Genomic DNA, 15,934 nt, shown 5'->3' on the forward strand with positions numbered 1-15,934 from the left:
GCAGGGGAAGGATACTGCAAAATCTCCGTTCCCTCCCCACTGCAGGGGAAGGATACTGCAAAATCTCCATTCTGTCCCCACTCCAGGGGAAGGATACTGCAAAATCTCCATTCCCTCTCCACTCCAGGGGAAGAATACTGCAAAATCTCCATTCCCTCCCCACTGCAGGGGAAGGATATTGCAAAATCTCCATTCCCTCCCCACTGCAGGGGAAGGATACTGCAAAATCTCTGTTCCCTCCCCACTCCAGGGGAAGGATACTGCAAAATTTTCATTCCCACCCCACTCTGGGACCAGCCAGAGGTGGTTTTTGCCAGTTCTACGAACTACTCAAAATTTCCGCTACCCATTCTCCAGAACCTGTCAGAACCTGCTGAATTTCACCCCCGGTTAGTTCTGACCAATAGGAATCTCTGTATACAATCTATTTGGATTGCTTAAAAGCTGAAGAACTATGCAGAAAAATAACAGTTTCAGGATCCTGGCAAAGAATTTCACCAGGTTTTGTTTTTTACTCAGAAAATGCCATTTTATTTTATTTTTGAAATTAGGTTATGACAATATGCTTTTAGACTTTTCACATGTTTTAATACAACGGTGATTCAGAATGTTACAGTGAATGTATCAGTGAGCCAAACATGTGCATTATATGTATAATAATAACTAAAGAACAGGGCTGATTTCTAGTTTCAGTTAAATATTTGATTGATGTCGAACTTGGTTTTTGCTGTGTTAAACAATCTTTTAGATGACCCTAGTTCAGTCTTTGACATCACTAAATGATCTCAGCTTTTTCTGAATACTTCCTAGCCAGCAAAAATGGTTAAAATAAATTGATACGGGCCATTGTGGAACAATATGAAGTAGCTAATCAAAAAAGTCTCCACTGACGGATACATGTATGAGTTTTTTGGGGGGAGAGGGGAAGAGGTGGTATTCAGCTGGTTCGGACTGGTTCAGATGAACTGGTAGCAGAAATTTTGAGTAGTTCAGAGAATCGGCAAATACCACCTATGGTTGGCCTTACCCTCCCGCCCCCGTCGTTCCCTATCCTATATTCCTTTGTTTTTTAGCTCAGCTGATTCGATGGCAGAGTGGATTGCTGCGCCTCAGCTGAGCTAAAAAAACAGCTCAGTTCACCAACGCTGACACCGAGGGCGGTCTTTGAGTGCTGCGCATGTGCGCAAAGCGCATATTAGGCATGCGCGCAAAGCACTCATAGAACCAGTAGGAAAAGATTTGGAATCCCACCCCTGGGGGTGTCTTCAAGACCTTGTACTCATGCTTCAATTGGTTTGCAACATTCCCTGTTTTTTTTAAGCTTTGTTTTTTTAACCGTTGCTTTGTTTTAACTATCATAACTCTTGCAGTAAACCACAGGATGGAGCTTTTAGACAGCAGTTAAAATTTGTTGCGCATCAATGAAGGCAACCGCCCAATCCACGTAGCCTGAGAATATACCAAGTAATACTTGATGCACCTAACTATGGAACTTTTAAGGGAGATAATGAATGTCTGAAAAACAAAACAATATCCCGAGAGATATTGCGTGCAGTCCAGAGAAGGTTGAATATTGCTGAGGGCTATTGTGCTATGTCATCTTTTATAGGAAATAGCATTAAAATAGATGTGATTCATGACAACCACACACAGAATATATTTGCAGGGTTTATAAATGCTGGGGAATTACAGCCTGCAATATTTAGTGATCTATAGCAGGGGTGTCAAACTCGATTTCATTGAGGGCCACATCAGAGTTGTGTTTGACCTCAGGGTGGGCATGACCAGGATGGGCGTGGCCAGCTCGACATCACTCGTGTTGGGGGCACCTGTGGTGGCCCAAGTACTCTGGGCTCCTGAGCTCCATTTTCGGCTGTGATGGCCTCCTGCATCCCTCTGGCAGCAAAAACAGAGCTCAGAAGGGCCGCTTGCAGCCCTCCCGAGCTCTGTTTTCATTGGCAGAGGCATTGCGGGATGGTCCTTTGCTGTTTCTAGAGCAGCCCCACGGGCCAGTTCTAAGCACCCTGCAGGCCGGATCTGGCCCCCAGACCTTGAGTTTGACACCCCTGATCTATAGTATAGTCTTTATTGTCTTTGTACAAAATAAATACAACGAAATTGGTTATATATAGCAGTGGTCCCCAACCTTTTTATCGCGGCGGACCAGTCAGCCTTTGATAATTTTACCGTGGCCCGCTGAGCGCGTCAATGACCAGAGCTAGTAGCGTAGCCTTGAGCAGGCGCAGTTCAGTATGGCTAGCGTAGATAGCGTAGCACAAACTGCGCCTACGCAAGGCTACGCTACTAGCGCTGTCTACGCTAGCCCTACGTAGCTGCGCAGGCGCTCTTAGGTTTTTTTCAGGAATCGGCCAGCGCTGAAGCGCTGAAAAGGAATGAGAAGGGCGGCGCTGGACACAGGGGGGCGGTGGGCCGCTGGTGACGTCAGAGTGCCACCAGCGGTCCAGTAACACCCCTTGTGCCAGTTAGCCCTAATTTGCATACAGAAAGAAACTATGGCCCCCGGCCGCTGCAGCGATCATGGCCCCCGGCCGCTGCAGCGATCATGGCCCCCGGCCGCTGCAGCGATCATGGCCCCCGGCCGCTGCAGCGATCATGGCCCCCGGCCGCTGCGCGGCCCGGTGCCAGGTACTCCACGGCCTGGCACCGGTCCGCGGACCGGGGGTTGGGGATCACTGATATATAGGCATGTGGGTATACAATTTTCCAAATATATCAATTTTATTCCTGAATGTAACCTTTTAAGAAATCAAGAGTCAGCTAAGGAATTGTTGCTAGAGGAATGTGGGCAAGATTTCTGGATCGTCTTCATCATGGCTTTGCTCATCACCCCCTGATATTTTCTTGGGCAGGATATGAACTCTTTGGCTTCATCAGTCACATGGGAACATCCACCATGAGCGGCCATTACGTTTGTCATCTTAAAAAGGAAGGAAGGTAATATAGCATGGCATTATTGGTTGTGATACAATTGTTACACAGTGCCCAAAAGTTGAACAAAAAGTTTGAGATCGACACTTCCAAGGAAACCCAAAAGGGCTTTTTCAAAGGCCACTGGACTTGTTCTTTTTCCTTGAAGATGTTTCGAGGATGGAAGGATTTATAAATTCCTGTTGTAGCCCGCCAGCAGAGCTGCTGGCAGACTCAGACAGTGAGGAGGTTGGGGAGGAACATGGGCCAGTCCTGGAGTCTGGGGAAGGCTCTGATGAGGGCTCTGCATTGGAGACAGAGATGGGGCCTTCAGAGTCAGATATCAGTGGGGCAGAAGAACAGGTGGAGCCTTTTCCCAGTGTGTGCATGCACAGAGTTGCCAGGAGAAGGGAACAGCTAAGGAAGAAGAGCCGATTTGGTAGTAAAGGAATAGGTGGACGGTGAATGGCCCTTTCCATAAAGAGGAGCGAAAGGGGAATGGAGTTTGCAGGAGACAATTAGTTCAATTCATTAGGGTGAGGATCTGTTCCTGACTTCTTGGTGAGTAATTGCTGCTACAGCGTGGCGTTTGGAAGATATCGGCCTGGCAACTCTCCAAGCCTGATAAAGGTCTGTAGTTGTGAAATCTGATGAAAGACTGTTTGCCGGGACTTTGCTGGAGAGGAATTCTCTTTAACCTAATTAAAAGAAGTTTTATCGGGACAAGGAGTCTGCCTCATGATCGTGGGAAGCCTAGGTCAGAATAATTCCCTTCAAGTGGACTCAATGACTCTCAGAAAGAATGCTAAAGAGGAGATGGCTGCAAGGCATATAAATCCTTTCACCCTCCCCCATTCAGTCAGAACTGATGCAGCTTCTTTGGATGAGAAGTGAAACTTTACTCAAAGGTTAAAACAGTCCAGCTGTTTTTTGATAAAGCATTTTTGGAATAACCATGACTTGGATGACTGAGAATCTCCATAGTCTTCTATGGAAACCATGTCAGAAAATTCCATTTCTAACATGAATGAATGAATGAATGAATGAATGAATGAATGAATGAATGAATGAATGAAGGAAGGAAGGAAGGAAGGAAGGAAGGAAGGAGGCTGACTTCCATATTGGCAGTGGTTTTGGATGTGGATTAAGATCCTACCACAGATTCTTTTAAATGTTGGAAGCAGTCAAGCTGCGGCTTGTTCCTTATCTTAATTATCCAGATAAGAAAAATCAATATTGTCAGAGTTTGTGGAGCAACACATCTGACTAGCACACAAATAAATGAACTTCTGCAGGATTCAATTATATATAAGAAACTTCTTTAGATACAATACCATACATCAGAAGTCAGCATACAAAATCAGGAACACAGAAGCAATGTTCATAGAAGCAAGTCATTACAGGGTAGAGAGATACAGAGGCCTATATTGTACAGAAGCTGCGAAGTTACAGAGTCCAAACGAACTCTTACATACAGTTCAGCAAGTCTAAACCACGCCCACTCTCTAAACTGTCTCTTATGGCCCCATACAAACAAATACTATGTTTCAGTTTCCAAACAGTCCCCATTGGCTGTTACCATGCCTATCCAAACAATCCTTTGGCTGGCCTGTTACCATGTCTATCCAAACAGTTCCCATTGGCTGAGCTGTTCCCATGTCTATTCCAGTCTATGAACATTCAGACTCTGACAAATATATGTGCTTAATCATATAAGATGGCGGTGATGGTAGTAGTGGTCTCAGCGGTTGTAAGCGTTCCTTGTCCATTTAATTTAATTTGATGATGTTCACTGCATTTTCTTCTTTTTTCTCCTTTTCAGGTGGGTTATCTACAACGACCATAAAGTTTGTGCCTCCGAGCAGCCACCCGTAGAGCTAGGATATATTTACTTCTATCACAGGATACCAAGTTAGACCTCACTATGTTCTGTGGCCTTAAGAAGCCATAAGCCTTTTTATTCTGCCAAAAATGTGTTTCAAGTAAGCAAAGCCTTTGGACTGCCAAAAAAGAAAAAAAAAGAAAAAGAAAAAGCAAAGCAAAGCAAGAAGGGAAATATTTGGTCCTATTTATAGCTTAAATCAGGATAATTCAATTGATGCCTTCTTAAACCTTTAGAGGAGAGTTTTCTGTTAAATGATGGTGCACTGTAGGATTTTAAAGTTTGTCTACATTTTGTGGAGACCTTAAGACTGTTCTGAACCACTAGCAGAGGTTGCAGCAAACATCCAGAGAAAATTGTTCCCACACCGAGAAGAACCTGCCATTGTTTTAATCCTTAAAGACTGATGGTTGCTAAGCAGTTGCTTTGAACTAGGAATTCGTCACTCTGCTGGATGGAATCTATTTGCTAGCATGAAAAGTTGCTTATCTGGAGCCCTAAGTTTCCGATTAAAAAGGAAAAGGTAAAAAAAAAAGACCCCAGAATATTTTGCAGACTTCAGAGCTTGAAATTAAACCTAATCATTGAAGCCAAGGTGACTTATATTGTCTCCCAATACAGTCTGAATGTTCTTTTTTTTTTTTTTTCATTTGGGATTCGATCACATGCCATGATTTTTTTTTAAATTTCTGCACTGGATGATTGATGGCCTTAAAGTTCCTGTCTAAGAAAGTGCCCATGTCATCCACTGCCATGAATCAGTGTACACACAGTTGCGTTTATATAGCTGTGTAACTGTGTCCCTGCCACCACTCTGCACAAGTGTTTATGTGGATGGATTAACATCAGTAGGGCTGTTTTTCGTTTTCTGTTACGAATTGCGAATAAAGTTGTAAACATGCATCATAGAAATGCATAGGAAATGGCTCTCAATATTGTCTTGTGATGGGATGTAAACGGTAGCTAGTCCTCACTGAGCAACTGCTTGGTTGTTAAGCGAAGCAGTCCCTCCGTGAGAAGGGTCTAGGACAGTGTTCCTCAACCTTGGTGACTTTAAGTCCTGCGGACTTCAACTCCCAGAATTCCCCAGCCAGCTATGCTGGCTGGGGGATTCTGGGAGTTGAAGTCCGCAGGACTTAAAGTCGCCAAGGTTGAGGAACACTGGTCTAGGACAACTTGCCATGGCCAACTTGCTTGGCCAACTTGCCATGGCCAACTTGCTTGGCCAACTTGCCATGGCCAACTTGCTTGGCCAACTTACCACAGCAAACTTGCTGCGGAATAATAGTTACACTAATACCGAAGAAATGATTGAATAGAGTCATTAAAGAAAGGATGTCAAAGGAGGGACAAAATGAAATGTGTATGACAAAAATTAAAGTTATTTTTAAAATTATTTTAAATAATAAAACCGAATCGTAAAATTTCCCACGGGGAGCTGTTCCATGCCGAATTGGCTGTGGTGAGTTGGCCACGACGATTCGGCCGCGGCGAGTTAGTTGCGGCAAGTTGTGCCAAGTGAGAATCACATGACTGTGGCTGTGCTTATGATCTTACTTCAGTTTTCCTTTGGTTCTTGCTACTTTCTTCAGCTGAAAAGATCGTCTTCCTCCTTCTCTTTGAGGACATCTTGGTATGAGCTAAATAAGCAAATAATTGAGCAAGGGTGTCAAACTCAAGGCCCGTAGGCTGAATCCAGCCCAGAGACTGCTTAGATCTGGCCTATGGGGCCACCCTGGAACCAGCGAAGGACCGGCTCGCGGTCCCTCTGCCAGCGAAAACAGAGCTGGGCAGAGGGTTGTAGGACGTTGTGGCAGTCGAAAACAGAGCTCTGGAACCCGTTTTTGCTGGCGAGCACTCGGGCTACCACAGGCGCCCCTAACACAAGTGACAGTGGTGGGTTTCTACTGGTTCGGACCAGTTCAGACCATTAGCTCTGACTGCAAGCCGAGAGCAAACCTGTTCTCTGTTTCCGTGAAAGTGGGCCCGCCCGTCCCCGGGTTATACTGACCTTTATTTCTGCTTCCGAAGTCCAGCTGATCAATGGCAGCAGATTGAATCGCCTCCCCTCAGCTGCTTTCCTTGCTCCTTTCCTTGTTTGCAATGTGGCACAAAATGAAGTTGCGCATGGCACGCACGCAAAACCAACCAGTTGTTTAGCCAGTAGCAACCCACCCCTGACAAGTGACATTGACGTGACCATGCCCACCCTGGCCACGCCCCCAGCCCTGGTGGAACACAACATTGATGTGGCCCTCAATGAAATCGAGTTTGACACCCCTGTTGTGAAAGCCATAAATGTCAGGATTGATCGCTCAGTTGTTGTTTTTTAGCACTGTTTGAATGATGGCTAAAGGAAGGCGCCACTAAGCAAGGACTATTTATATCCAACTATTGAGCACCCTTGGATATCGTTCACAGCCAGAAAGCCATTTTTGGCACCAACACGATCGCAACACACCCTTTGGAACAAAGGTGCACCCGTCCTGTGTTTTTATTGCAACGTTCAGCATTTTAGCATTCAAGAACCCGTGTTGTTATATGCCTTCCACTGAGAATTTTAAAATAATAGCCCTGGTCATTTATAGAGAAATTTGATGAAGCCAGCCTCAACAACGAAGCAGTAGAAGTGATGTGCCAGTGCCTAGAGGCTGTTAGGGTCTGGATGGTAGCAAACAAGTTGGCACTCAATCCAGACAAGACCGAGTGGCTTCTGATGTTCCCTCCCAAAGATTGGCTAAGTATTCCATCTCTCAGGCTGGGGGGTGAAATTATACGCCCCTCAGAGAGGGTCCGCAATTTGGGAGTCCTCCTGGATCCCCAGCTGACGTCAGAACACCATTTGTCGGCTGTGACCAGGGGGACCTTTGCCCAGGTTCGCCTGGTGCACCAATTGTGACCCTACCTGGATCGGGAGGCCCTTCAGACAGTCACTCATGCCCTTGTGACCTCAAGACTGGATTACTGTAATGCGCTCTACATGGGGCTGCCCTTGAAGAGTGTTCGAAGACTTCAGTTAGTCCAGAATGCAGCCGCGCGAGCGATTGTGGGTGCACCCAGGTATACCCACGTCACACCTATCCTCCGTGAGCTGCACTGGCTACCCATTAGTCTCTGGACCCGCTTCAAGGTGCTGGTCGTCACCTATAAAGCCTACATGGCATCGGACCTGGGTACCTGAGAGACCGCCTCTTGCCGATTACCTCCCTTAGACCGATCAGATCTCACAGGTTAGGTCTCCTCCGGATTCCATCTGCCAGCCAATGTCGGCTGGCGACTCCCCGGGGGAGAGGCTTCTCTGTTGCAGCTCCAGCCCTCTGGAATGACCTCCCAGTGGAGATCCGGACCCTTACTACCCTCCCGGGCTTCCGCAAAGCCACCAAGTCCTGGCTGCTCCAGCAGGCCGGGGGGCTTGTGAAATATCCAGCCCCACGTTAACTGTGAATGTTGTGTATTTTAAAGTGTTGTTTTGTTTATTTATCCCCTTCCCTTGTTTATTGTGAGCCGCCCGGAGTCCTTCGGGAGTGGGCGGCATACAAGACCAATAAACTCAACTCAACTCAACTCAACCCAACAACGACATATGAGAAGAAACAGATTTGTGACAAAGCACACCTGTGCTTCCCAAACTTCTTTTAATTGCTCGAAACCACTTATCAGAATGTCCTTTTGATTCAATGTTGGTCAAACATTTTAAATCAATTTAAATATTCCTGTTGTGATCCGATAATCGATCGTTACTCAAAGAAAAAAAACCACTTTTATCCAAGTTTGGGTTATTTATCCAGGTCTGGGAAGCATTCGGATATACCGTCTTGATATCTGGCAAAGGTCTTTTAATAATTTAATTCTTGAGTGGAAATTATTGCTTAGTAAAAGTGCTGACCGATTGAGTTTTTTCCTCTTTTTCATTTTAAATACAAATCATGCTGACTCAACGGTAGTTTGCAAAGAAGTCAGTCTTCCAGCTCTTTCACATTGCTGCATATTGGAGACTTTGCTTCTGTTTTTTTTTTTCTTTTTAAATATCTCTTCCTGAACTTTTTAATAGCTTTTCTAGAGGTTTTAATCTGTGTTTTGGTTGTTTACATAAATCATAACCCCGAGAAGCATTATTTTTTTTTCATATGCAGTAACATTTGATCATTGAGGTATTTACAATGGCATGTAAAATCATTTCTTTTTTTTATTATTATAATTTTATTTTTTATTACATAGACAACATAATCACATAACAATAGGAAAAAAAAGGCAAAGGGAAAAGGAAAAAAAAAAGGAAAAAAAGACCCCATCATCCCATACAATATGTCATTTGATCACAAGTGCATCCCTACTACGTTTCCCCCCATACACACATCCCGTATCTCTCTGTTGTATATTTAATATACACCACAATAACCTAGGGTTTTAAAAAAAAAGGGGGGGGGGAGACAAAAAAGAAAAAAAACAAACCATCACATGCAGCATGTCGTTTGGTTACAAGTGTTTTAACATCTGTATCTTCAAATAATATTTACCGTCTCAAATATTTCATCTAATATAACTAAAGGCCTCATTTTCATTCTACAATATATATTCAGTTAACATTAGCATTATTTTCCCCCAGAGAGTATACTTCTATTTATTGTTAACCTTGCATTTCATACCTTCAAACAGAGATCTTATTCCTTCATTTTTCAACAAAGCATCACTGCCTATATATACCAGTTTTCATTTGTTCCCCTATTAGAATTGCTTATCAGCAGCGAAATATCATTATAATAAGTTCTTAACCTTATACATTATATCCCCAGACCTTATATTAATCATTTCTAATAATTGGAAAAGAAACTCAAATTGCAAGGGCAAGTAACTCAGATTAAAACAATGGAAGATTTGAAAGTGATTATAATGGATACAGGGATGCGGTGGCTCAGTGGCTAAGACCCTGAGATTGTCGATCAGAAAGGTCGGCAGTTCGGCAGTTCAAATCCCTAGCGCCGCGTAATGGAATGAGCTCCCGTTACTTGTCCCAGCTTCTGCCAACCTAGCAGTTCGAAAGCACGTAAAAAATGCAAATAAAAAAAAATAGGGACCACCGGAGGAAAGGTAACAGCATTCTGTGTGCCTTCGCCATTTAGTCATGCCGGCTACATGACCACGGAGACATCTTCGGACAGCACTGGCTCTTCAGCTTTGAAATGGAGATAAGCACTGCCCCCTAGAGTCGGGAACGACTAGCATGTATGTGCGAGAGGAACCTTTACCTTATGATGGATGCATGTATGAACAGATTTACATTGTGACACATTTATATAAGTATCCCCTAACACATACGGAAAGGTGGGAATTATAGTTCTTTATGTTTGAGGTCAGAATTCTATATTCTGCAGTTTAAGGGCTTGTGTCTAGAAGCTCACAAGACAAGGCATAATAATACATATTACTGTTATAAATAATAATGCTGCAGGGCATCGTTTTTCAACCTTAGCAAGTTTTAAGATGTCTATTCTCCTAGAATTCCATGGCCAGCATACTGACTAGTTAATTCTAGGAATTGAAGCCCACACATCTTAAACTTGCCAAGGTTTAGAAACCCTGCTGTAAGGAATATTTTGGTCTCCTTCCAACTCAATCTGGCAACTCTTGCTATTTCTCTGCAGGCATCTTGGCATACTGAACGTTCTTCCAACCTTGTCTGGAGTTGCTCTGCTTGGGGGTTTTTCAACACAAATTTGACCTTCTGTATCAGTGGTGGGATTCCATGTTTTTTACTACCGGTTCTTGGGGCGTGGCTTGATGGGCATGGCTTGGTGGGCATAGCAGAGGAAGGATACTGTAGAATCTCCATTCCCTCCCCACTCCAGGGGAAGGTTACTGCACAATCCCCATTCCCTCCTGATCAGCTGGGACTCGGGAGGCAGAGAATAGATGGGAGCGGGGTCAGTCAGAACTCATATTTACCAATTCTCCCAACGACTCAAAATTTCCACTACCGGTTCTCCAGAACAGATCAGAACCTGCTGAATACCATCTCTGTTCTCTATCCTTACTTTTAGCCAGATAGGCAATTGTCAAAATAATTTTCTTATTTTGATGCTTTCTCCAATCTGCCTTATTTCATTTTTTTTTCCAAATTTACCCCGAAAGGTTATCCTTAGGAATTAGGAAAGATAGACATGTAGCTGGACAGTTCCAGAAGGGGCTACTCATGAGTAAGGGCATCCAAAAGTCATTCAGACTGTCTTACTGGCATCTGGAACAATACTCAATACTCAAAATGGTCCAAAAGTCAAAAATATAATCATTCCAAGTCCTAGCTGGGTTTCCAGCGAGCCAGAACAAGAAAACAAAGCTCAAGGACAGGATCTCGCTAGCAAATAATCTGTATACCCAGAGGTTCTGTCAGGAAGTAAAGATTTACAATGCAACGATATCCAGAAATCGAGGTTTGCAACTTAATGGGTAGAGTCCTCAACTTGCAACTGTTCATTTACTGATTATTGAAGTTACAACAGCACTGAAAAAGGGACAATGATTTTTAACACTTAATATCAGCGTTGCCTCCCCATGGTCAGGAGATTTACATTTGGATGCTTGACAACCAACTCACATTTATGCTTCCCAAGAGCATGAAGCAAACTGCTTGTCCCGACAAAAAAACCCTTTTATTAATTTATATTGTGAATTCTTCTCATTCACATCCAGCAAAGTCTTTCAAGGGAAGATTTACAGTCACAGACCTTATCTGGCTTGGTGAGCTGACAGGCTGGTATCTGCAAAACTTGGCAAGGAGTCTCGGAGAGTCACGGACCAATTAAACAAACTGATTGTCTCCTGCAAACTCCACTCCCCTTTCGCTCCTCTTTTATTTCCTCTAGGAAGGGCCATTCACCTTCTGGCCTTACTCCCAAGTCGACCCCTGTTCTTTAGCTGTTCCTGTCGTGTGGCAACTCTGCATGTGCGCACACTGGGAACAGGCTCCAGCTGTTTGTCTGCCTCACTGATGTCTGACTCAGAAGGCAGCTGATAACTGGCGTACAACTCTGGCCCCCTCTCTGCTTCCGACACAGAGCCCTCATCAGAGCCTTCCCCAGACTCCAGGACTGTTCCTCCCCAACCTCCTCCCTCTCCGAATCTGCTGCCAGCTCTGCTGGCGGGCCACAACACCAGGACAGCCCCAGGGGACAGTTCTAACCACCCCACAGGTCAGATTTAGCCCACAGGCCTTGAGTTTGACACCCCTGCAGTAGAGTATAAATTAAGTGCAAATCCCACCCCCTACTCACACTGATGATATTACCTAGTTTGAGTAATGAATGTCTGCTAGAAAACAACCAAGCTTGGAGATCATCAAATACCCCTCAAACCATTATAAGGTTGAAATTAGGATTGCTTGAGGTAAGACTGGAAATGCCCATTTCGAAGATAAGGCAGCCGTTTTGAACATAAAACCTTCAATTGAGTCAGCTTTGCTGCCAACTGAAAATTTCCTTTCTTCTTAGAACATCAGATGTTATTGGTTTTCTTCTAAAAGAGCCACTTTTAAAAAGGACGCACCACTGAAATATACTGTATATGAAATCAGCAGGAAGGATAATTTTGATTGTGTGTAGAAAACAAGTCCCGAAGGAGTTATCTGCAAACCCCATGGAATAATGATCCTGTTAGACTCAATTTGCTGCTGATAAATTCAGAAGGAAAACATTTCACTAGAAAATGTTGTATCTTTTCTATCCTGTTCTACTCAGTAGAGAAAACCACTTGAAGAAACTAGAAGCATTTGAAATGTGGATTTACAGACGGCTGTTTACGTATAAGTTGGGTTGACAAAATCACAAATGAGGTGGTGATAAGCCACCTGGGAAAGCCAAGGGAGATCATCAAAGCCATTAAAAAGCAAAAGTTAGAATATTTTGGACATATATGACACCCAGAAAAATATGGGATACTTCACTTAATCCTCCAGAGAAAGATTGAAGGTAAACAAGGTCCACGCTGAAGAAGAACATCATGGCTTCAAAACTTAAGGGACTGGTTTGGATAACACTCAGCAGCACTTTTTCATGTGGCTGTTGACAAAAATAGGATTGCCAACATGACTCCAACATCTGATGACGGGTATGAGAATAGGCTCCAGCTGTTCGTCTGCCTCACTGATGTCTGACTCTGAAGGCAGCTGATAACTGTTAGATGGCCCTGACCCCCAATCTGCCTCCGACGCAGAGCCCTCATCAGAGCCTTCCCCAGACTCCAGGACTGGCCCATGTTCCTCCCAACCTTCTCACTGTCTGAATCTGCTGCCAGCTCTGCTGACTGCTGGTTGGCCACAACACTTCCATTTGATTTCATTCCTTTCTCACTTCTGAGAATATATCGGCTATGCAAAATTATGGTAGAATTGGATATGCCTCTGAAGTTCATCTCTTGGTTTCGCCCTGGTTTTCAAACTGAATTAAGTCACAGTACAAGGTCTCTCTTGTCATTTGCAGTTACCTCCTGTAGGTTTAGGTTTATTAGATTTATATGCTACCCTTCTCCCAAGGACTCAGGGCGACGTACAACATTAAAAAAAAACACATATTACAAAAGTTTTTTTAAAAAATTAAATAGAATATCCAAAAAACAAACCCAATTTAGATTAACAATAACATTTTAAAAAGAAATTTGATTAAAATTAACAATAATCAATAATTTATATTGTTTTGTTCAGGCCAAGCTGGCTTACTGGAAAAGCCAACTTTTTATCCATGGAGATGTTTGTAACTTAGATGAGTTTTGCATTGTTCACAATTCTTTCCTTGAACTGTTATTCCTGTTTTGGAAAGGCTTTGTCTGACTCAAAAAACAATGATTTGCCTTTTTTTTCAAGTAAAACAAACAAACTTGCATCTCTTAGTTCAGTTTGTCGTGTGTGTGTGTTTGTGTGTGTGTGTGTGTGTGTGTGTATGTGCGTGTGTGTGTCCACCATTTTCAACAGAATTTGCCTAGAAAGGAAATATGAAATTTCTGTAACTAGGGAATAGAATAGAATAACAGAGTTGGAAAGGACCTTTGAGGTCTTCTAGTCCAACCCACTCTTAGGTAGGAAACCCTACACCACTTCCGAGAAATGGTTATCAAACATCTTCTTAAAAACTTCCAGTGTTGGAGCATTCACAACTTCTGGAGGCAAGCTGTTCCACCAATTAATTGTTCTAACTGTCAGGAAATTTCTCCTCAGTTCTAAGTTGCTTCTCTCCTTGATTAGTTTCCACCCATTGCTTCTTGTTCTACCCTCAGGTGCCTTGGAGAATAGTTTGACTCCCTCTTCTTTATGGCAACCCCTGAGATATTGGAACACTGCTATCATGTCTCCCCTAGTCCTTCTTTTCATTAAACTAGACATACCCAGTTCCTGCAACCGTTCTTCATATGTTTTAGCCTCCAGTCCCCTAATCATCTTTGTTGCTCTTCTCTGCACTCTTTCTAGAGTCCCAACATCTTTTTTATATTGTGGAGACCAAAACTGAATGCAGAACTGAATGCAGAACTGTCATGGTTACCTCCAACAAAATCTATGCCTCACTTGTGGGAAGGTGCAATACAAAGAAAGCTTTCGTCTGCTTCCTTGGCCTAATTCAGTAACAAATACAAGAAATTAACTTCAAATAATAAGAAATGCATCACCAGTAGCAGAAATAATCCGTGCCAATGTCGAGCTAAGCAATGAACTTGAAGCCACAGAGAAAAGTTTATTTTTTTTAAAACTTATTTAAAAATCGCACAATTTTATAGAAATACAGGAAAATAAAACAGGAAGGCATGCTTCCATTACTGTACAAAAATACATTGACTGTGGTGCTCTGCAGATTTTGTCAGCCATATAAATTAAACACAGTTTTGATTCCATAAAAGTTCCAAAATAAAAGCGTAAGTTGCATTAATGAGCATAGCAAAAAGAAAATCACTTTAAAGATGCAGTAAACTGTAGAAATTTGTATCTGCTGCTAATAATGCAGTAAATATATGGTAGCAAAGTTTTCTATTGATTGGAGATGAACCTTATTGGTTTAGAAATTAGACAATAAATCCAGGTTTATCCTATCGCATGAAAAATGAACGGAACAAATTCTAAGAGGAAGGATTATTCTGCTGATACTTGCATCTTTGTTGTGTAGTCTGGAATAAACTTCTAATTTTGCAAAAATTGTGCATCTGTTTTCCCACTTGTTCAAGATTGTTTATATTCTCCCTGCCAGAGTCTAGCAATAGGTAAGGGAGGAAAAGTGGAGTGAGCAACGTAAAAAGTTGCAGATGTGAAGGGCGATTCCTTCAAAACAAACACAACCAATTTAAGCATGCTTTTTAAACATACCAAATGACTACACAATGCAGTTGGATCTTGAATGCATGGCCCCTATGTGCTAATATTTAGAGAGCTTGCCAGAGCTGATGCTGAATTCCCTTGCCCCCCTCAAAGTATGAAGTTCCATGAATTATGGCTTCTCCAACTGGTGCCCTCCAGTTGATACCCAACATATCTAGAAGACATCAGGTTGGAGACGAAATTGGCACTGTATACAGGTAGTCCTTGAGTTATGACCAGTTTGAAGTTAAAAAAAAGGGACTTACAACCCACATTGAAGTTCTGAATTCCATTACCTCCCCTCCCTAGAGTCACATGACTGCATTTTTGGCAATTGGCTGGCATTTTCGGCCATTTGCAGTGTCCACAGTCATGTGACCATGATTTACTATGGTTCTTTCTTCCAGAAACTGACATTTACATACTTCTGGTTTTTGGCAAAACACGCCCACCGAGAACAATGGTTTTACTTAATGATGGCTGTTTGCTTTATGATTGCCAACTCCTGTTTTGTGACTCGTGTTCACTTAATGACCATTGCAAAAAAAAAGACTGTAGGATGGGGTGGGGTTATACGAAGACCCATTTTATGACTATAATAAATTCTGATACAAATTGCAGACCCAATTATGGTCGTAAGTCAAGCACTACCTGTATAGTGATGTCAGTCCTTTGAATGTATTTTCCATGTGCTAGCAGTCAATGACAGAGGAAAAACATGTAACATGTAAAATGCACAAAAGTTGATAAAAGAACAGCACTCCTTAGAGCAAACAATGACCCTCCCCCCCCAATTC

The 15,934-nt window shown here is 42.9% G+C and overlaps 1 protein-coding gene across 1 annotated transcript in view; it reads left to right on the top strand.

Annotated features, from left to right (window-relative positions):
* The window catches only part of USP13 (ubiquitin specific peptidase 13), a 113,226-nt gene extending 107,454 nt beyond the window's left edge, over positions 1-5,772 (top strand). Inside the window, 2 exon segments of the mRNA XM_032225993.1 lie at positions 2,871-2,955; positions 4,751-5,772. Of these exon segments, the coding sequence (XP_032081884.1) occupies positions 2,871-2,955; positions 4,751-4,844 (179 nt within the window). The 3' untranslated portion in view covers positions 4,845-5,772.
* Positions 5,773-15,934: the final 10,162 nt, after the last annotated feature.

This window comes from Thamnophis elegans, chromosome 10, assembly GCF_009769535.1.
Source record: "Thamnophis elegans isolate rThaEle1 chromosome 10, rThaEle1.pri, whole genome shotgun sequence".
Taxonomy (NCBI): Eukaryota; Metazoa; Chordata; class Lepidosauria; order Squamata; family Colubridae; genus Thamnophis; species Thamnophis elegans.